General features: G+C 50.8%; 1 protein-coding gene across 1 annotated transcript in view; it reads left to right on the top strand.

Moving 5' to 3' along the window:
• Nucleotides 1-22,752, top strand: part of LOC144754205 (E3 ubiquitin-protein ligase TRIM39-like) — a 223,139-nt gene that overhangs the window by 129,978 nt on the left and 70,409 nt on the right. Inside the window, exon 5 of the mRNA XM_078641791.1 lies at nt 4,377-4,604. Within this exon, the coding sequence (XP_078497917.1) occupies nt 4,377-4,604 (228 nt within the window). The remainder of the gene's footprint in view (nt 1-4,376; nt 4,605-22,752) is intronic.

The raw sequence follows: 22,752 nt of genomic DNA, 5'->3' as shown, positions 1-22,752 counted from the left end.
TGGCTTTAGATTTAGACCAGGGGTCTCCAAACCGGTCCTGGAGGGCCGGATCCATGCCAGATTTTTGGGATATCCCCATTGAGATACATGTAGTTATTTTAAAAATCTGGCATAGATCCGGCCCTCCAGGACTGGTTTGGAGACCCCTGATTTAGACAGTCTATTTCTTCCAGACCCGACAACACATCAAACCTATTGTGTGTTTGAGGGTTATTCCATTGACCATGAGTGGGGCCTGTTCTGTTGGTGCTATAAGTATTCGTGGGTATAGTACAAGGTGGATAAAAAAATCTCAACGGTAAAAGATTAATCCTACCCTCTAGTAGCAAACTATTACCTTCTACCCAAAGTATGTTATTCACAAGTGCTGGAGTTTTGAATGTTAAAATAATACAGTCACCTGGAAATATTTTCTCTCGAGGCCCGACCCACTGACCTCTTCTTGACATTTTAAATTCAGAAAAAAGCTGTTGCGAAAATCCAGTCCTCCTTCCCAACCAGTGTAGTGACTTATTTCTCTGCATCTCCCATGTTTTTCTAATGGGGCCTTTTTGGGCACGTTTGCCAGAATCACTACATAGGGGGTTACTTTAGGTGGAAGGTCAAGATGTTAGTCTATTGGATATTTGTAAAAGACTTGGGATGGAACTGAAGGTAGTAAGGAACGAGAGCTCTTTGGAGCGTGGTGGGGAATGTTAAAACTATTTACATTTCTTGGATTCTTGGATCCATGATATCCCTGTACCCATTCTCTACCTCTATAGTGTTTAAGGAGTTACCTGCCCCAGTTTGAGATGGACGTTCCCAGTATTAGATGTTCTGTCTGGGTGGATAGGCAGCTTTAGGGCATTTGTTTCCTTAGACCTAATGTCAACTATGGTAGATTGTCTGATTTGTGTATTGTTATCTATATTTACGGGACAGTTCTCCTTAGCTAACAAATCCCTGTCCTTGTCTTGACTAATTTTCATTTCTATACGTTTTTAAGTATGTGTCAATCTAACGCCCAATTGGTCTAATGTAATTCTCACGTGTAAGTCCAATCTCTCTACCAGGGTTGTTAAGGTCTTCAAATCGGCATTATGGATTTTATTTCTTCTATTACTATCTTCCTTTCCCTTGTATGAGCCTTTCCTATTTCCCACTTTTTTCTTCCCTTGATGATCTTTTCTTATTGCCGTAGGAGGGATGGGCTTAGATTGTTTTTTCTCTCCTTCACTAGTAGACTGTTCACCAACTTTCTCTCCCTGTAGTTCAGACAACTAGTCAATAGTTCAGTAGGATAAAAACAGGAGTCCAGTAGTTCAATGAGGCCTTCTTCTTATAATATCCCCACAACAACCTTAGATTGCAGTTTGCTTAATAAAGATGGAATGGTAGCAGTATCGCTCACAATATATGGACAAGAAATGCAAGTCCGGCCCCAAAATCAAACCAAAACAATTTCCAGAGGGAAAACAGATGCGATAAGTCCAAAAGTTTTTATATAATATTAAGAGTCTTACTGTTTCTTATGCGGATATTCCCTGTTACAGCCAAGAGAAAGGGCCCTGCCCGGTCTCATTTGGGTACAGACGGGCCCGCCCTTGGCCCGGGCTTTGCCCGGGTGAACCCGCGCGCGTCCCGCGCCGCGGTAGCCCCGCTGACCATTTCAAGGGCTGACGAGATCCTGTGAGAGTGCACTGCCTCTTGGGAATTGTGGTCCCGGGCAGTCCTGCGCTCTGTGGTGAAAGGGCGGGCGGGTCGTTACAGGCAGCAATGGGAATCCTTGGACCCGGCTCGGGCCCCACACAGCGTGGTCAGGCAAACAGAAGGTCTCCAAAAGGTCTCCAACAAAATGGTGATACGACTGACACAGCCCCCAATCGTCACCACTACATTTAGTATATACATTTCCAAACAGGTAGTGGGGAGGGGAAGGAAGAGAAACAAGTGCCACACCAGGTGCTCCTAAGAAAATATGCTATTAGATGCATTATGTGACACCTTTTCATTGTCCTTCAGTCATGTTAACATTCCCTGCTGGCTGTTTCTTTTTTGTAAGTACCTCTAGGCCTTACGGTAGCATTCTGTTTGCTATCGTGCTTATGCTAATATTTGATTAAGTGCCTAGTGCTTATTCATTTAAAACATCTATGAACAAGTCATATGAAAATTAGAATATATACAATAAAATCACAATTAATCTTATCATCACTAGTATATAAAATAAATAAAGTTAACCATAAAAATAACAGCATAATAAGTTAAGCCATCCCGTGCTAAAATCATATCATGATCGTTGGTGCGTCGATGCATTAAAAAAGAAAACGTATATCTGGGATGTTTTAAATGGGATAGTGGGAAACTAATATATTTCACAGTTCCTTTCTGTTACAATCTCTTGAATGTTACTCATCCATGCAGAAGAATAGTCTTCCCTGCATTTAGCATACTCACTACCCTGTCCGTGCTTGTTCGGTGTTCTTTAATGCTCTACCTCGTGTCATCCATGCATGGAGCAAATATCTGGACAGGCCACAGACTAGATATTCTTTGCTGTCACTTTCAAATTTCTGACAATTCTATTAAACGATTAGCTGCCAGAATTCGACAGATTGGGACTAGCCAGGTCCTTCTTGTTTGTTTGTACATGGGACAGAAAATTGATTCAAGAACACCTTTACACCCTGGACAACTGGGTGGGATGTCGGCACCATTCCAGCTACTAACCAAACCTTTAACTGGAAGGATGCCATACCTAAATCTTAGATAAAGTAATCTTGCGAGTGGTGGCTCTATTCGGTTCAAGACATTTTCTTGCTGCATTTTGTCTTTAATTTTGAGGAATAAGATTGTTAATGCCCCTGCACTATTCCCAATTAACCAGGTGTCCTCTACTTAGCTCCAATATTTATTTTTGAGGAAATTTTCCGATTTTTTAAAATAATTTCCGGGGGATAGCCATAGGTCACTCATGCCAAGTTTGCCCAACCATTTCTTAATGTGGTTGAGTAACTGGACACTACCTTTGGTGTCCAGCGATAATATTTCTTGTAGCGATTCTTTCATTGGCAGTGGTGACTCATTTACCCATGTGCACATCTAAATAATTAGAGGCCGTAGGATAATTGCGTAGGCAACACTCTTCATGCCCAGATCTAAGCGCATTGGTGTTAGTGGTGCGTTTCGGGGAAACTCCAGCACAGATCTAATGAGATTATTTTCTGTTTTTTCATTAGTGGTTGCATTAGTGTGTCCGCAGAGTTCCGCACCATAGAGGGCAGCCGCTAGTGAGAACACAACACTAATAAAATCCTAAAGCAATTAAAAACAAGCATTAGCAACGCAAATAGGTCTCGCTGTATAGTGGAGTTTTACACTGATATTATTGAAGAGTAATCTTAGGAAGTAGATTAAAGTGTTGTAAATTGTTTTTGAGGGAGTATAGTGTTATAGAGTGGATTATAGTATTAGAATTTAGTAGGAAGGATAGCGGTTAGAGACTGAAATATAGCATTAATTATTTTGGGATTGGGTGGACTGGTGTCAGATTCAGTCAGGTAAGACACCCACCTGAATCTCCTTGCTCTTGATGACGACGAGTGAGCCCAATCTTCCCAAGAGTTCCCCAGAGCCAGAAGAATTGACCCTCTGTCTCCCAGGAAGCTCCCGAAGGGAAAGGGGGAATGGGAGAGAGAGAGAGAGAGTCCTCCTGAGGTGACTGGAATCTCTTGCATATCAGGAGACTTGCTTCAGTTAATTTGTATGAGAGGTAGTATCGTCAGGTACACTGGCTAATGCAATCTAAAGAAACACACAGGTAAGAAAGGTAAGTAATTATGTACAGGGTATTATGACGTAGGTTTCATGACATTAAGCATTTAACTATTAGTATTATTAATATATGTACCTAAATCTAGGACTCTCTGTTTAGCTCTCTTGTATTCTGTACATATGTTTGCACTGACTTTTGGATTCTTTCTTTAAGCTACAAGGAATAACAAATCATTACTTCATTTTCTAATTCCTGACATTGAAAATTATAACTAATGAATGTTTAACATCTTTTGGTTACCTCTGCACATAAAAAAATAATAATAATAATGTTCTCGGAAAATAAAAGCTCAAAGATTAAATAACAAAGTTCCTTGAAAAATAAGCACAGAGTCTTAGTCTTTTGGCACCACAATTTAGACTGTTAACCTTGTATCTGTCAAGTTCAATGTTCATAATATGCACTGCCTTCTCTTGGATAACCTCTACAAGATTCAATAAACAAATGCGTCTTTTATAACTTCTTATATCTTGAAAAGGCAAAATATAACTCACAACGCCTTCGGGAGATTGTGAGCACTTAAAACTTATCTGCACTTGTCTTTCTTTTCTTTTTGCAGGGTCAGGATGCGTTCTAGAATGTCACCGGATGTGTGGGGAAGCCGAAAAAGGAAGTTGCTGATGTCGGGAATGGAAGAAAAAGTCAGAATGAAGACAACAGGAGCCAACCTCTTGAGAGCAGCCAAGCGGGGAAAGCTGAGGAGTCTCGAGGGACCGCTGCTCAGATGCGACCAAGTGAAAGGTTCCGGGAAGCTTGGGCCGTTATCTCGATCCGGAAAGAGAAGCAGGTATGTGCTAGCGCTGCCTCCGCTGTGACGAGACCAGGCGCACGAGCACTGATGCGAGCGACTTAAATAGTCTCTGCCGCTCGTGTCGGTAATGTAATGTAATGTAATGATGTCTTGTAAAGCGCATGTATCACCCCATGGGGTATCTCAGCGCTGTAGACTGCTGGGGAACCCGTCCTGGCTTTCCCTGTGAGATGGTCCCTACTGGGTATCTCCAAGGTGAAACCAGGCATCCCCGGCGTATGTGGGGGGCCGTTGTGGAGATGAGGCAAGCTAATGCCCAGAGTTGCCGAGTGTGATCCCTGGTTAGAGTAGGCACCAAGACGAGAATTATCGAGTCCGTGGTCCACGACCCTGCCGCATCGGGAATTGAACCCTGGTCCCAGGACGTCCTCTGCTTCCGGGTCTGCCGCCTCTAACCAGTGAGCCACACCACTGGACCTACTGGTCTTCAGGACCCGGGCTTCACGTGTTTGGCAGTTTACACATGAAGCATGAGTGCAGTTCCCAGCGCAGGGTTCTAAAACGAGAGAAATACTCACGAGTCTCATTGCGATGTCTGTTAAGCACACGAGCATGCAAGCGAGTCTTGTTTCAAATTCAGTTCTAGCTCTTGCTCTCTCTTCTGTAGAATATTTATTTATCTTTCCTGCTTTTGATCTTTTACATACATTTCTACCAGACTCAATGCTTGTTTACCACATAAATACATTATATGTGAAGCCCTAAGTCCTGGCATGATATAAAACATGTGTGCTCATGAAAACTGGGGAGAGCGATACAGGGAAAAATAGGGCAAAGAACGCACAGTACTTTCTATGTGTACTAAGTGTATATCACTGTCCCTGAAGATTCCCATTTTATGCCAATTTTAGATGTAGCGGTACAGGGAAAAATAGGGCAAAGAACGCACAGTACTTTCTATGTGTACTAAGTGTATATCACTGTCCCTGAAGATTCCCATTTTATGCCAAATTTAGATGTAGCGATACAGGGAAAAATAGGGCAAAGAACGCACAGTACTTTGTATGTGTACTAAGTGTATATCACTGTCCTTGAAGATTCCCATTTTATGCCAATTTTAGATGTTTTCCCACCAACTCATAAGCCATATAAAAGAGTAACACAAGCTCCTGTGAATAGACCTGGTAGTGTTGTGTGTGTTGGTAAAGGGAGCGGGTGGGGTAAGATGGGCTTAAGTCACCAGTGCACTTAAATACCTTACATTTACAGAAATATTGTTCATATTGTGTGGATAGCATTAGCTGAATATACATATATGAATCCACAAAAAAACAATTGCATAAAAAATGTAATAGATCTGTAATATAAAACAAACCAATTGTTTTATGGGTTAGACTGCGTTCTTAAGATCACTCTATTGTAGTTACATATATACAATGTTCGAGGCATGTGGGCTGCTAAATTCATATCTTAGCATTAGATCGCCGCCTAGTGTTGGGCTCGGATGATTGCACATTGTTGTCCTGGAAGAGTCTTCGAAGTATCCTGAGATAGGTGGCTCCTCCCCTGGACTACAGTGCGCATGGGCATCGGCTCCATCCCCAGATTGTTTTTTTCCGCCATTGGGTTCGGATGTGGTCTCGACGTCTTACTGTCGGAACCAAGAAAAACTAACTTTTAGCGGCCAAAAGGCCTCGATTTTCTTGCGTCGGTATTGTCTGCGCACGGTCTCGAGTCTTCCGTCTCTTGGAGCCGGAATAAGCGGAGTTTTCTTCGCTCTCGGAACTTTGAGGCCTTCTCATCGCGACACGACTGCAAGCCTTTTCGGACATGGAGCGGAGCCCGTTTAAGTACTGCCCGCTCTGTGGGTCCAAGTACCCACACATCGATCTACACCCCGTGTGTAACAAATGCCTTTCGCCTGACCACGACGACGGCAAGTGCAAGTTGTGTGCACAGTTCCGCTCAAAGAAGACTCTCAAGCTTCGGCGCGCGATGCGCATGGAAGCTAAACAAGCGGCCCCGGATCCGGAGAACATCTTCGGCGACCAAGACGAAGAGGACCAGGGTCATCATCTCCAAATCTCCCCACCCGAGACGGAGGTCGAGGCGGATCCGGGAGACGACGACGGAGTCGCGGGTCAAGGCCTTGAATACGTCGACGAGGTAGGAGACGACGATGAGATTTATGGGGCCGCGGCGGATAGCTCAGCGGACGAGCTCTGCCCCGAAGGTTACGAGGATACCGACCGGGACACGGGATCGCCTGTCGGCCTTACCCAAGACCCGTTGCCGCAAGCCACAGCCCCGCCTTCGGGCCCGGCCACGGACTTACTTGCTGGGCAGACTGTTTCGAAACCGAAACCGAAACCATCGGGATCGACAACACCTAAAATGGCCGACCCGAAAACGAAACCGAAAGTTAAGGACTCGAGTGTCCCTAAGATGGCTGCCGTGCCGGTGAAACCGACGGTGCCCGCTACCCCATCGACTCCGTCGACCTCCGGTCCGCAGAAGTCGAAGAAGTCCGGCGATTCCGATGCTGCGAAATCGAAACCGACGCCAGAGGAGGGGTCCTCCAAGAAAGATGGTCGGCACGGGACAGCGGCTACGACGCCGTCAAAACCCGCCAAAGTCGGCTCCAAGGAGGCTACGCAGGCACACGGAAAGAAGTCTGTGCCCCGAACGCAGGAATCGGAGGCGGTAAAGACAGGATCCGCGCCCAAAACGCACAAGGCCCACAAGGACGTCGGATCCGAGGGGAAAATCAGACCATCCTCGTCAGCGCCGACACAAACTGTGAGTGTGCCGTCCCCCATTGCCGAATCACTGAAAAGAATCAGGGAAAAGGCCTTTGCCCCGTCGGCTCCGATACCATCAACGCAGCCGCGAAAAGACACTCCAGAGAAGCCGTCTGGGAAACTTCTCTTTATTTTGCCGCCAAAGGAGGCGCCAAAAGCATTTTCAACCAAATCGGCACCGAAACAGGTGATTTCTTCACCGACTGGCCCACTTCCACGTCAGGTACTCGAATCCGAGGACGATTCGGAGCATTTCATCGACGCTGACACAGGCAAACTGACCCTCTATAAGAGGAAAATCACTTCGGAGCCAGTGGACCCCTATGTCATCCCACTAAAGAAGAAGAGGGTGCCCCTTGACGCCTCAGGCCTCACGGAACCAATCCAGCCTCCTCCGAGACGGAGCCCTACTCCCTCCCCAGAACACTCTGCGGGTGAGGGGTATGATGAGGACGAGCAGTACAATTTCCCAATCAATGAACCTGATGTGCAACCGGATTCATATGATGACACTGGTGACCAGAACACCCAAGGTGCAGGGCAGGACCCGCAGCCTTTTAATGCACGGGCATCCCCGACTGAGGATTCAGCAGGTTTTCATGCACTACTCGAAAGGGCGGCAGCCAATCACGATGTGGACATGCATGCCGACCCTGTTGAGGAAGACTTCCTTTTCGACACTTTTTCAGTCTCTGAAAGGACAGTAAAGACACTGCCTATGCTTAAAGGAGTCCTCAAGCATGCTGGGGACATATTTAAGGAGCCTACGAGAGCGAGAGTGGTCAACCCTCGCATTGAAAAAAAGTACAGACCTGCACCTGCAGACCCCGCATACATTCGGGGACAATTGCCACTGGACTCTCTTGTGGTCGCCAATGCCAGGAAACGTGCCAACTCCCAGACTATGGGTGAAGCTCCTCCCCCGGATAAGGAATCCAAAGTGCTAGAGGCAGGGGGCAAAAGAGTAGCTGCACAGGCATCAAACTTTTGGCGCATCGCCAATACACAGGCGCTCTTGGCGCGTTATGATAGGGCGCACTACGACACCCTAGAACAGATTGTACAACACCTGCCTCCACAGTTCCAAGAGGGCACCAAACTGCTTATTGAGGAAGGGAAGCTAATCTCAAACGCAGCCATCAAGTGTGCACTTGACGCTGCGGACACAGCTGCTAGAGCTATCAACACTAGCGTTATGCTGAGACGACAAGCGTGGCTCCGCATCTCAGGGTTTAAACCGGATATTCAGACAACAATTCTTAATCAGCCAGTCAATCCTGATAGTCTGTTTGGTCCGGATGTTGACACCACCCTAGAGAAAATAAAGAAAGACACAGAAACTGCTAAGTCTATGGGGGCCCTACAGTCACAACAGTTTCGTGGCAGCAATTTTCGTCGCTCAGGTGCACGTGGAGTCACCAGAGGACAAATGGGTCAACAATCCCAGTTCGCAAAAGGTGGGGCACAATCCTCGTTCACTAAACAGAACAAGGGAGGTTACAGGAATAACAGCAACAGAGGTCGCGGCAGAGGAAACAACAGCTCCCGCACCTCTACTCCCAGCAAACAGTGACTCTCTGTCACTGCCCCCCGACCACCTAACACCTGTCGGGGGGAGACTGCAGCAGTTCCTGCCCGTCTGGAGAAACATCACCACAGACAGGTGGGTGCGACAACTAGTCCAGTATGGTTATTGCCTAGAGTTGAAGTCCACTCCACCCAACATCCCGCCAAGGCAACGGCCTATGTCCGCAGAGCACTTGCTCTTATTGCAGCAGGAAGTAGTGGTGATGCTGCAAAAGGGAGCAATCGAGCTCGTGCCGGTGGGGGAGGAAGGCACGGGGGTATATTCCCTGTACTTCCTTATTCCAAAGAAGGACGGATCTCTCAGGCCCATTCTAGATCTACGTCCCCTCAACCTGTACATACTATCAGAACATTTCCACATGCTTACACTGCAACAGATTCTTCCCTTGCTAAACCAGGGAGACTTCTTAGCAACCTTAGATCTCAAGGATGCTTATTTCCACATTCCACTACACCCGTCACACAGGAAATACCTCAGGTTCACTATTCAAGGCAGGCACTACCAGTTCAAAGTCCTACCCTTCGGAGTCACAACAGCCCCGAGGGTGTTCACCAAGTGTCTGGCGACAGTAGCGGCGCACCTCAGGAGGCAGAACATCCATGTCTACCCCTACCTAGACGACTGGCTCGTGCAAGCCAAGTCAGAGCAACAGTGCGCCGCAGACATGTCGACTACAATTCACCTTCTTCACGATCTGGGTTTCTCCCTGAACTACCCAAAATCGCATCTTCAGCCGGCGCATGTCCAGCAGTTCCTAGGTGCAACGATCAACACCCTGACGGCCATGGCTCAGCCAAACCGAGTCAGGATAGACAGCATGCAGGCTCTGATCCAAAAGTTCAGGCCACAACACTCGCTTCCAGCGAGAGTGTTCATGCAATTGATAGGCATGATGGCCTCCTGCATCTTCATAGTCCCTCACGCACGGCTACATATGCGCCCGCTCCAGGAGTGCTTAGCGAATCAGTGGACACAGGCTCGTGGGCAATTGACAGACCTAGTGTTGGTTACCAGTCGGGCATACGACTCTCTGCATTGGTGGACTCCACACAACCTTTGCAAGGGCCGACTGTTCCAAGAGCCCGTGCCGCAGATTGTCCTGACAACGGACGCATCTCTCCAGGGATGGGGAGCTCATGTGCTCACTTACACAGTGCAGGGACTATGGACGACGCAGCAACAAAAGATGCACATCAACTATCTGGAACTGATGGCAATCTTCATGGCGCTCAAGTCCTTCATTGTACATCTGTGCAACAAAGTCGTGCTAGTCCGGACGGACAACATGACCGCGATGTACTACATTCAAAAGCAGGGAGGCACCCACTCGCCACAGCTGTCTCATCTGGCTCAGAGCATGTGGAAGTGGGCCATTCAGAGGAACATTTTCCTCATGGCAGAACACCTCCCAGGAAAGGACAATCAGATGGCGGATCTGCTCAGCAGATACAGCCATCAAATGCACGAGTGGGAGATACACCCATCTGTTCTCCACCCGTACTTCCAGCAGTGGGGTCATCCGGAGATAGACCTGTTTGCCACAGCAGAGAACGCAAAATGCCAACTCTTTGCCGCCAGGTTCCCTCACCCACAGTCGCAGGGGAATGCGATATGGATGAACTGGTCAGGCAAATTTGCGTACGCTTTTCCGCCAGCCCCTCTAATACCGCTGGTCGCAAGAAAGCTAAGGCAGCACGAGATGACTCTCATCCTGGTTGCTCCAACGTGGGCGCGCCAGGCTTGGTACACCACGTTCCTCGAACTCTCAGTGGTGCCGCATCAAAGACTGCGCCTCACGCCCAGTCTTTTGACGCAGAACCATGGAGACATTCAGCATCCAGATCCACAACAGCTCAACCTGGCGATCTGGCTCCTGAAGTCCTAGAGTTTGGATACCTTAACCTACCTCCGGAGTGCATGCACATCATCAAGGAGGCGAGGAAACCAACTACTAGAGCATGCTATGCTGCAAAGTGGAAGCGTTTTGTCATTTACTGTACAGCCAATGACATCAACCCGCTAGATGCATCTATCCCCAACATCATCTGCTATCTGTTGCATCTTTACAAGTGCAATCTAGCGTACACTTCCATTCGGATACATCTATCCGCCATAGCGGCTTATCTCCAGAACAGGCAGCACCTCTCTGTCTTCAGGGTGCCTGCCATTAAAGCCTTCCTTGAAGGTCTGAAACGAGTCATTCCCCCAAGAACACCGCCAGCTCCGGTGTGGAACCTCAATGTCGTTCTCACCAGACTGATGGGACCGCCATTTGAGCCACTGCACTCGGGTGAACTCCAGTTCCTTACGTGGAAAGTAGCTTTCCTTGTAGCTATTACGTCTCTGAGGCGTGTCAGTGAGCTGCAGGCGCTCACAATCCAAGAGCCATTCATTCAAATCCATCCAAATAGGGTAGTGCTACGCACTAACCCCAAATTCCTTCCGAAGGTGGTGTCACAGTTTCATCTAAACCAAACTATTGACTTACCAGCATTCTTTCAAAACCCGCAAACGGTGGCGGAAAGAATGCTCCATACCTTAGATGTACGGAGGGCGTTGATGTACTACATAGACAGAACACAACCCTTTAGAAAAACAAAACAACTCTTTGTTGCCTTCGCACCACAACACAAAGGCAACCCGATTTCCAAAGCAGGGATAGCCAGATGGATTGTTAAATGCATCCAGATATGTTATCAAAAAGCCAAGCGCACTTTAACAATACCCCCCAGAGCGCACTCCACACGCAAACTGGGGGCATCCATGGCTTTCCTAGGGAACATTCCTTTAGAGGATATTTGCAGAGCAGCCACGTGGGTTACACCACACACCTTTACTAAACACTACTGTGTTGATGTGCATTCCAAGCAGCAAGCTGCTGTAGGACAGGCTGTTCTGAAGACACTTTTTCAGGTTTCTGCAGCTGGCACGGGCAACCGCCGCTGATGGAGGGACTGCTATGTATTCTATGCTAAGATATGAATTTAGCAGCCCACATGCCTCGAACTGAATATGCTACTTACCAGTATGCATCTGTTCTTGGCATGTAGGGCTGCTAACATTCATATCGCCCGCCCTCCTCCCCGGTGCCTGTCGCAGCTGCAGATATACTATTGTATTTATTCATTAGCATGGACATCCTTTACACTTTTCACTCCATCTTCTGCCACAATGGCGAAAAACAATCTGGGGATGGAGCCGATGCCCATGCGCACTGTAGTCCAGGGGAGGAGCCACCTATCTCAGGATACTTCGAAGACTCTTCCAGGACAACAATGTGCAATCATCCGAGCCCAACACTAGGCGGCGATCTAATGCTAAGATATGAATGTTAGCAGCCCTACATGCCAAGAACAGATGCATACTGGTAAGTAGCATATTCAATATGTTGCCTTTAGCAATATGAATATATCGGAGGCTGCTTTTTACTATAAGGAGTTGGTTTTATAAAAGGGCTTTATATTTAAAAACAACTGCAAAGTGCCTCATCTTTTTATTAGTTTTAAATGAACTCTAAAATTGCCAAGGTGCTTTTAAAACTGGCAACTGGGTGGGGGTGGAGAACATGTGGGTGGGGGCGTTGATCGGGAGGCACTTACTGTCTGCAGTCTTTTGACTACCTATTGCAAGATCCATTCTTGCACTGGTGCATGCAACGCTCCAAGTCAGGCGCTTCCTGTCTGCAGGCTCTACATTGGTAAGGCTCTTTGCTACCCGTTGTGGGATGCGTTCTAGCCCTGTCTAAGCGTTAGTGGGGAAAGCAGATAGGAAAGGGGGCAGCATATACACGATTATTAGGACACTGGTGGGACCACCCCTGTTCTAATTCACCCGTTCTAATAGTGACTGAAGGATGCCATTCATTGGTTTGTATAGTCAAACACTAAGTATGCCTTTAACTATATAAACAAATTACAGTCTGTGGCATTATGATTTTCTTGTACTTAATACACAATTCACAATAACCACATTATGTTTCTCCAATAAATACAGCATGTGATATTTATATTTCACAAACCTAGCTGAGAGGCCTAGGAGTACAGGCCACGGTAGAAGGCAGAGGTCAACAGTGAGTGATAGCAGTGTTATAAATGGGTTGGTACTCACCGGTACTGAGTACCGGCACTTCTTAAATTTATCACTCTGAGTACCGGCACTTCTCTTCTTCCGAGGAGAGTACTGGTACTCATGAAAAGGTAGGCTCATTGGCTGTGCTGGTGAGTAGGAGTGGGACGTGTCTCTGGTAGCCAGGGCGCCGCTTCAGCAGCCCCCCAGCTGAGCTCCAGCAGGGCTCTTTTGAATAATGTTCGGTGCTTGCCGTCATGCTGTGCTTGACAGCGCTGGGTCGAGAATCATTTTACCTGCTAGTGTGCGCAAGTAATTTTCATAGCACAGCACTTCAGGTAGTGAAAAGTTTGTGCTGGGTAACACTTTGAACATATAAATGTTATCAGAGGAAAGGGCAGCAGAATCGCACACGTCCTTTCTCTTAAGCTGAGGGTTAATGCTCAGACAATGCGATCGAAGAGGCCCCTGGATCGCTAATCTAATTGCTTTCTGCACTGAGGCGCCTACCTTCCTAATGCCAAATGCCTAAATTGGCCAGTCTGTTTCTTATATGCCAATGCTGTGGCAGGATGTTACATTTCCTGCCTGCCACCCAGGCCCCAGTGCACCTATGAAATTCCCCTGCTGCATGGAGTTAAAGGAGGAAGCTGGTGTTCGAGACTTGATCGCCTGCTTACCTCCTCCTGACCTCGACATGATGTGCTATTGCTGTGCCCAGCCCAGCAGAGCCCAACTTCTGCCCCAGACTCACCACGCCAGCGTGAGTCTCATAGTGGGAGCAGATGGCACAGGCTGAGACACTGCAGCAGGGCTCGCTGTCTAACTCTCTGAAGAAGCTCTCGGTAGAGCGTTCTGACAGCTGTAAAGAGATGCAGGTTAAGTCAGATATTCATTTAATAATCGCCTGAGCTGACATTTAAAATGTTTGTTATGAAAAGGATTAGGGGGCTCCATCAGTGCATAGGGCCATGCAAATGGGCACACTAGAGTTGTCTGTCTGTGCTGAAAATGCGCTAGGTTTTGTCTAAACTAGCAGTTTCGCTGATTTATTAGCAGTGCAAAGTATTTAACATCCCTGCTTGACAGTGACACTACAAAGCCCCACCCTTTATTGCAGAGGCGGGCCCCCGAAGGGGGCTCAGGAGCCGGCGTCATAACCCAACGTCGAGCCCCCAGGCAGGAGGGGGCGGTGGACCCAGTTTGGCGCGAAAACAGGGTTCTCCAAACAAACAGCAGGGGAAGCCCCCTAAGGCCCCCCCCCCCCTCAGCCAATGGGGGTGCAGGCGAGATTCAAACCCCCCAATGGCGGGGGGCGTGAAGCACGATGGCAAGCCGGGGGGCATAAAAGCGCTGCTCCCTCAGGTATGCTCCTATCTTCAAGGAGCGGGGGAGCAGCACGGCGTAAGCAGCAGATCTTGTTACGAGCTTGTGGACGGCAGGCCAGCGGAAACTGGTACGACCCATCAACGCCGTCTAGATCGCCGTGCCGATATCCCCCCGCACGGCGGCGGGAGCGATGAGTGGGGTCAGAGCCCCCCCGGCAACGAGCAAGTCGGCGGCGAGCAAGGGCTACCGGGCGGGTGCCTACCCCGCGGAGTGGCTCGGAAGCATTGCCGGAGCCCACACGGCAGCGCAGGAGAAGACCGGGCGGGTGCCTCCCCGCCACGTGACTCAGGATCAATGCCGGAGCCCACCCGGCAGCAAAGGTGAAGACAGGGCGGGTGCCTACCCCGTCGCGTGGCTCAGGAGCGCTGCCGGAGCCCACCCAGCAGCAAAGGTGAAGACCGGGCAGGTGCCCACCCCGCTTGGCTCAGGAGCACTGCCGGAGCCCACCTGGCAGCGAACGTGAAGACCGGGCGGGTGCCTACCCCGCCCGTGGATCAGGAGCACGTCCGGAGCCCACCCGGCAGCGCAGGAGAAGACCAGGCGGGTGCCTACCCGCTGCGAGCTGCGGAGCCGCTGCTGGTGCCCACCTGGCAGCAACTGAGGAGACCGGATTGGTGCATTCCCCGCCGAGCGCGAGTTCACAACCGGCAGCGGGGAGAAGCATAGCGAAGTTCCCAGCCGGCAGCACTAAGGGCAAGGAGGAAGACTCACCTCGCGCTGGGTCCTGGGATTACCCGGCCGAGCCAGCGGGGATAGATCAGGCGGGGCGTGGGAGCTGCCGAACAGAGTGCAGCGGCCCGCGCATGTGAAGTAGCGCGAGGTAAATAGAACTGCCCGAAGAGGACACAAGGGACTCCCCTGCTAAACGCAGGACAGGGCACAGAGCGCCCAGGTTTTTGCGCCCCCCCCCTTCCGAGACAGGCCAGACGGGGCAGGTCCAAAAAAAAAGGGGGGGCCTGAGGGGAGCATGAGTTTGGTGCAGGCAACGAGCGGCAGCACCCCGCAAAAAAGAGACTGGCAGCGGGGTGAGCGAGCAACCCCAATAGCAACCCCAATAGAAGAAAACAAGGGGGAGAAGTTGGTGAATACGGAGGCGGCAGCACCCCGCACGCAGAAAACACAGGTGACAAGTTTGGTGCAGATCATTGGCGGCAGCACCCCGCCCAGAACACACACCTGGGGCGCAAAATAGCGGCGACAGCACCCTGCTTACAAAGCGCACAAGAGAATGCCAAGAAAGGGGAACACACTGAAGGGTCAGGACGACCTACTGAGAAGGATAAGGGCGGCCTCAGAAGTGCACGGGAATGATTGGCTGCAGCCTCACATGGCGCTCGACGCAGGAGAAGGAACAAGCGGACAACAGCGGGACGACAGGGCACTGCAGCCAAGAGGAAAAGAAGGGCACCAGCGAAGCTCGTGGACGCGGAGAAACCCAAGAAGGCCCCACAGGTACCTGCAGCCATCACGGCGGCGGCGGGACCAGACCTGGGGACCAAGGACACTGCAGCTAACGGTGAGTATATTAGCGCGATCATTCAAGAATGTTGCAGGACTATGTCGCTGCTGTAACTGCAGGGGTTGGGGTTGCAGGGTGCATGACCAGAAAAGGCACAGGCAGTTAGCGGGCAGGGGCCCCTACAGGGGGGGGGGAAGACACAAGTGCCCAGGGGGAAGGGGAAACCTTAGGGTTGCCATGGTACTTGCTCGACCCCGGCTGGCGCGGCAACGCCGGATAGGAGAACAGGCCGCGGCAGGAGCAAGGGGGGAGGCTGGGCACCCTCTGCGGCGTGGGGGAATCCCCAGCCAGCTAGTATACATACCCCAGGGAGAGATGTACCTGATACACACACGCCTAGCAAGCCTTATTCCATTAGCTGTCAAAGAGAGGATATGGCGGAAAGAATTTATAGACATCTTTTCATTACTTGAGATACAGCTAGAAGGGCTTGACTTGACAACCTGTGACAAAAAAGAGGAAGACCGGAGAGAGAGGAGAAGGGAGCGGAAAGAGAGGACCTTTGATAATTGCTTGGACGCATTCAGGATCATGGCATGCATCATAGTAGAAAAGTTCCCACGCTGCGCAGCCGACCTATGGCTCTATGAGGCGAACATACACCGCGCACAGAGGCAGTTCCAAGGTGGCGCGTGGCTAGAGTATGATAAAGGGTTCAGGCTAAAAATGCAGACACATCCAGAGATGAAGTGGAACGAGGAGCACGTGTCCGGCTTCATCCACAAGATGATGGTAGCGAGGGAGGTCAGGTCATGGCGGGGAGGAGCGATCATTCCTTTCGAGGGTCCTTTCAAAGAGGGAAAGGGAGGCCTTTCAAAAGACACAAACATGTCCGCGCAGGGAGGGGAGCACACTCGAGCTGCCCACCAACAATATGTTGGAAATTTGAAGCGAACGAATGCACATACGGGGCAGCATGTAAATTCCAACACATATGTTCAGCATGCATGGGAGGGCACCCTGCGGCAGGATGCAGACGCAAGGATGACACGAAGCGGGATAAAAGGGAGAAAAAGAAGCAATGAGGCAGGCCGGGGGGTCAGTGAGGGGATGGCAAGACAGGGATTCGCCACGCTAGCATGGTCCCCCATTAACACCCAAAGACTACGCGCACTAGCCAACAGATACCATAATAAAACAGACGCAGAGATACTGGTGCACGGATTTGAGAAAGGCTTTTCCATCCCCTTCAGAGGCCGCCTCCCCCCAGCTGCGAGAGAAATCTGAAATCAGCAATGCAGCACCCAGGGGTAGTAACTAAAAAGATAGAGAAGGAGAGGCAATTAGGCAGGATCGAGGGCCCCCTCCCAGCCACAAAAGGCGGGGAGATGGTCATTTCACCACTAGGGGTGGCACCAAAAAAGGAACAAGGGCTATTTCGATTTGGTCCACCACTTATCATTCCCAGATGGCATGTCAGTAAACGATGGGATCGAGTCGGAGGTGTGTTCGGTGAGCTACTCCACGATTGATGATGCAATAGACCTGATAAGGGCAACAAGCAGCGGGACTCTCTTGGCAAAGGCAGACATCTAGTTGGCATTCCGCCTACTCCCGGTTCACCCCGACAGCTTCCACCTGTTAGGCTTCCAGTGGGAGGGACAATACTATCATGACAAATCAATGCCAATGGGATGTTCAGTGTCATGCGCATATTTTGAGTTATTCAGCACATTCATTGAATGTCTGCTGCATGATAGCCACCCTGCTAGCGGGAAGCTGCATTACCTAGACGATTTCCTGTTTACCGGCCCAGCTGCGTCCCCTGAGTGCAAGGACACCCTGAGGGCATTCATTAAGTTAGCAGGCGAGCTAGGGATCCCACTGTCCAAAGACAAGACAGAGGGACCAACCACAAAAATCACATTCCTGGGGATCGAGCTGGACTCGGTCGCCGGGACATCTAGGCTACCCCCCGAGAAAGTAGAGGACTTTAGACAGGACATCAGGAGCCTATGAGGGCGCGAGAAAGCCACACTGAGGGACATACAGCAGCTCATAGGAAAATTGAATTTCGCAACCAGGGTCATCCCAGCATGCAAAGTGTTCGCCAGGCGGTTGACACAGCTGACACGTGGCCTCACCTATAAACACCACCACGTCCGGCTCGGGCGGAAGTAAAAAGGGACCTGTTTTTTTTGGAAAGTATGTTTTTATTGCAGAATTTCAGACAAAACATCGGGAATGACAACCATCAGCCCCGTCCTCATACGAGGTACCACATTTGTCCTAAATTGGTACACAGCCCATCAGCCCACATCCCGGAGGCAGGGCGGCGTTAAAGCAATGTGCAAGAAAGGTCTCCCAACATGGTACATAGGGACGTCTGGTCAACAACACAATCCTGTTTCCGCATTTTATGTTCCCTCAACAACAACTCCCCCCCCCCCCCAAACACCCCCTAGAGGGGTCGTACCTACCATACTAACAACACTCGAGCTCATTAGGTCCACAAAGCCTAGTCCCGCTCCTACAGCAACATGACAACCCACCCAGTGAATACTCTGCGCCAACCATATTTCAGCTCTAACGGGGCAGTCTACGCACTCCTCTATCCCCTCCCTCCCTCTAACTGCTGCTGATGTGGGCGGTGATGATGTGCGTTGGACATAGTAGTGCGTCGTCAATATTGGTCAAATGTTCGTGCTTCTAGTCTCCTGGAACTCAGTCTCCGAGAGTCTCTCCTCCGTTTCTACCGTCAAGTAATCACACAAAGCCTGCACAATCGTTTCCCATGCTCTAGCCGCCTCTAAGCTCTTCTCCATCCCCAGTTTGGTGGCCTGCCGCAATCTCAGTACACTCTCGCACCTCGACCACTTCAACAACTCATTCGTCCATCTTCCCACCGCCGGGCCTTCCTTAGTTTTCCAACGCCAGGTGATCTCCCTCTGCGCCAACATAAGCCCCAAATCAATGAACTTGCTCGTGACTTTCGTTTTTGCTGTGTGGGGAAACCATAGTAAAAGGCATGCCGCCATGTCAAAGTCCACTTCCCTAACCGTAACCGCATTCAGAAGGGCGCCCACCTCGGGCCAATACGTACCCAGCTTCGGGCAACCCCACATCATGTGGTCTAGTTCGACCTCACGGGCTAAGCACCTCGGGCATGCCGCGTCTCGCACCTGAAAGTGCCGGTGGAGTTTCCCCGGAGTCAGATATGCTCTGTGCCAGAGGAAGAAATGTATTTGTTGGAACCTGGCATTCCTGCTACCCTTCCATGTCCGAGCCAGTATGTGGCCCCACTCCGTGTCCGGAATAGGCTTGCCCACACTGTCCTCCCATTTAGCTTTCAGCACCGCGAGCGGTTCCAGCCCATCGTTCAACATCCGCGATTGGAGACAGGTCACCGCCTTGATTGTACCCGCGGCCATCATCACATACTGGCAGGCCATGGTCGTGCTCGGCTCCGTCAGTCCCCCCCTCCAGTGCTTCTGCATTGCCGCAGATATCGCCGCGTGCAGGAGATAATCCCCATCCGGGAGACCAAACTGCTCCTGGAGCACCGCAAACGGGGCCAACACCCCCTCCACAAACAGATCGCCCACCACCTGTAGCCCCAACTCTTCCCATTCCGCCAGCGGAGACCAATCTCCCCCATGCGGCAGAGCCGTCAGCATCCCTATAGGGATCTCCGGGGCATACGGTCGCACTGCTCGTGCTCGCCTCAGGCTCCTATTCCAACAGAGTCGGAGGGTTTTTTCTTCTAAGGTAAGCTCCCGCAATGCCAATCCTTGTTGCATAACAATGTAGGAGAGGACGTGTCTATGGATACCCATCCCACGGACCCGGTCAGGACCCCTAAATTCCCTGGCCACATTCTGTGTCAGAATCTGGAGTTGGGCTGCCAGGTAATATAATTCAAAATCCGGCACTGCCATCCCTCCCTCAAGTTTGGGCCGAATCATGGTATGCAACGCCACCCTGCGTCTGCCAAGCCCCCAAAGGAACTCAATAACCATTGACCGCAGCTCCTGAAAAATCCGCTGCGGGATCCAGACCGGCAGGGTCCTGAAATAATACAGCAGTCGAGGGAGTGCCACCATTTTCAACAATGCCACCCGTCCTTGCACTGACAAAGGGAGGGTAGCCCAGAAGGACATGCAGCCACGCAATCCCCTGATACACCTGCCCCACATTTCCCTCCAGTAGGCTCACCGCATCATGGTAGATCCGGACTCCCAGGTATGTGAAGCACCTGTCCGCCCATACCACGTTCACCGCAAGAGCAGGGCGTTGAACATCCGCTCGCAGCGGGAAAACACAGGTCTTATCCCAGTTCACTTTAAGCCCCGACAATTCGCCGAAGGAGGAGAGCAGCCTCATGGCCCCACGCAAAGCCACCTCCGTGTCCTCCAAATACAGCAACAGGTCGTCGGCATATAAGGAGATGTAATGAGTAGTCCCGTTGCACCGGACTCCCAGAAAGGAGTCCCCCGCCCTGGCCCGTGCCGCCAGCGGTTCCATCGCCAGAGCGAACAGAAGGGGAGAAAGCGAGCAGCCCTGCCTAGTCCCTCTACGCACCGGATAAGCGGACGATATAAGTGGCCCCACCCGCACCCTGGCCGTGGCCGACGAATATAGAACTTTCGTCCAGCGCACAAACCCGTCACCGAGTCCGAACCTCTCCAGCACCGCATCCAGGTAACACCACTCAAGGCTGTCAAAGGCTTTCTCGATATCCACTGACAGAACAGCTGACGCGCCGTCCGAGCCCAATGCATCCTGCAATATACCGATCAACCTACGTGTGTTAATGGCGGTGTTTCTAGTAGGGATAAACCCCGCTTGATCACCGTGTACCAACATGGTCATATGCGGGAGCAATCTGGTAGCCAACACTCGACTCAAGATTTTGTAGTCTACCGTCAGCATAGACAGGGGTCTGTACGACGTCACCTCCAGTGCATCCCTACCCGGTTTCAGAAGCGGGACCACCAGCGCCTCTCTCATGGAAACGGGAAGGCGCCCCAGGGCCATCGCCTCCGAGTACACCGCCAACAATCTGGGCGCCAGTACATCCACGTATTTCGCATAAAACTCAATAGGCAGTCCATCCACCCCCGGCGTCTTATTCCTGGCCATCTGTTTAATGGCCCCTCGGATCTCCATGAGAGAGATCGGACCCCCCAAATCCTTTGCCGGCTCCTCGTCTAGCACTGGGAGCTGTACCTCGCTTAAATAATCACTTATGGCCGAGGGACCCGCCTCCAACCGAGAATCATACAGATCCGTGTAATACAGCCGAAAACGCTCCAAAATGGCCGCTGGCGAATGGACCACCTCCCCCGTTTCGGTTCTGATGCACATAATCGGGCCACTCCTCGGTGCTGGGTCAGCAATCCTCGCCAACAACGTGCCCACCTTATCCCGCTCCGCATGGACCTTCGTGAGGTATAGCTTATAATCATAACATCTCAATCTCTCTGTTTCCCTTGCCACCACTTCCCTCGCTTCCAGCAGTCGTTCTTGCAACTCCGGTCGTTCCGGCCTACTCCGCTCAATGTCTCTCAGCACACATTCCGCTTTACCCAAATCTGCCAGGACGGACGTCCGTACATTCGAGAAGCTACCCATGCACACACCTCGCACCACCACCTTCATTGCGTCCCATTCCAGCGATCTCGTTGCAGTCGAGCCCTCATTGTCATCGAAATACAGCGTCAAACCCTGTCTAACCGTTCCCTCAAACCCCAGGTCCTCTAAAGTGTCCGGCCGTAGCCTCCAGGTCGGGATCTCAGATCTTGCCCTCCGCCATCTGATCGCCACCAGCAGGGGGTTATGGTCCGAGATGGTCCTAGCAAGATATTCAGTATGGGTCACCATGGCTGCTATGTGGGCGCTACACAATATGGAATCTATTCTGACATGTAGAGCTTGCAGCGTCGAGTGAAAGGAGTAATCTCTATCAGTAGGATGTTGCATCCTCCACACATCCAGCAAACCCCACCGTTCCTGCCAGTCCCTCCTACGGTCCGACAGCCTACGCACCGGGGAGTCCGCCAACGGCGGATGGGACCTATCCCACACTATATCTGTGATTGAGTTAAAGTCCCCCCCTAGGATAATGGGGCACGCCAGAAAGTGGGCCATGGAGCCCGAGAGGACATCAAAATAACGGGCCTGGTCAACATTAGGTGCATAAACGCTACATAATACCACCTCAGAACCGTGCAGCCTCCCCCTCACTGCCACATACCGACCTCCTGGGTCCACCACCCGATCCGTGACCTGGAATGGGACTCCCGCTCTGACCCATATCAGTACCCCCCTCGCAAACGCCGAATAAGAGGTTCCAAACACTTGGCCACGCCACCTTTTCTGCAATGCATCACATTCTAGTTTGGTCAAGTGAGTTTCCTGCAGCATGGCAATCTGAACACCCCGTCTCACTAGATAAGCATGCACCTTGTATCTCTTAGACATCGTTCTGAGACCCCGAACATTCCATGTAATGCACTTTACATCAGGTAATGACCCCATCGCTCCTGTCTCTCCTCCCCTCCACTCGTTTCAACCAACCCCGCACATCGTTGCAGCCACACCCACCCCCCCAAACACCCCAACAAACTTCCCCAACCCCACTCCCCAGGACAGGACCTAACTGCGCCGCGTCAGCCTCCATCCAAACCCACAACAGAACAAACATTCCACTAACCTGTGGCAGTCGCCACAGGAGCCTTAAGGGCAGTAGGGGGGTACCTCGACACCAACCCGCGGCGGGCCAACCCACACCCCATGCCCAAGATCCCATGTGAAAATTTACAACAGAGTACCTGCAAAACGCCGATCAACTGGATAAGTGTTCATCATTGAAGAGCCATC

The sequence above is a fragment of the Lissotriton helveticus genome, chromosome 5_1, assembly GCF_964261635.1.
Source record: "Lissotriton helveticus chromosome 5_1, aLisHel1.1, whole genome shotgun sequence".
NCBI classification, from domain to species: domain Eukaryota; kingdom Metazoa; phylum Chordata; class Amphibia; order Caudata; family Salamandridae; genus Lissotriton; species Lissotriton helveticus.
Note: the sequence above shows the minus strand (reverse complement) of the source record. Positions and strands in the feature narration are given on the sequence as shown.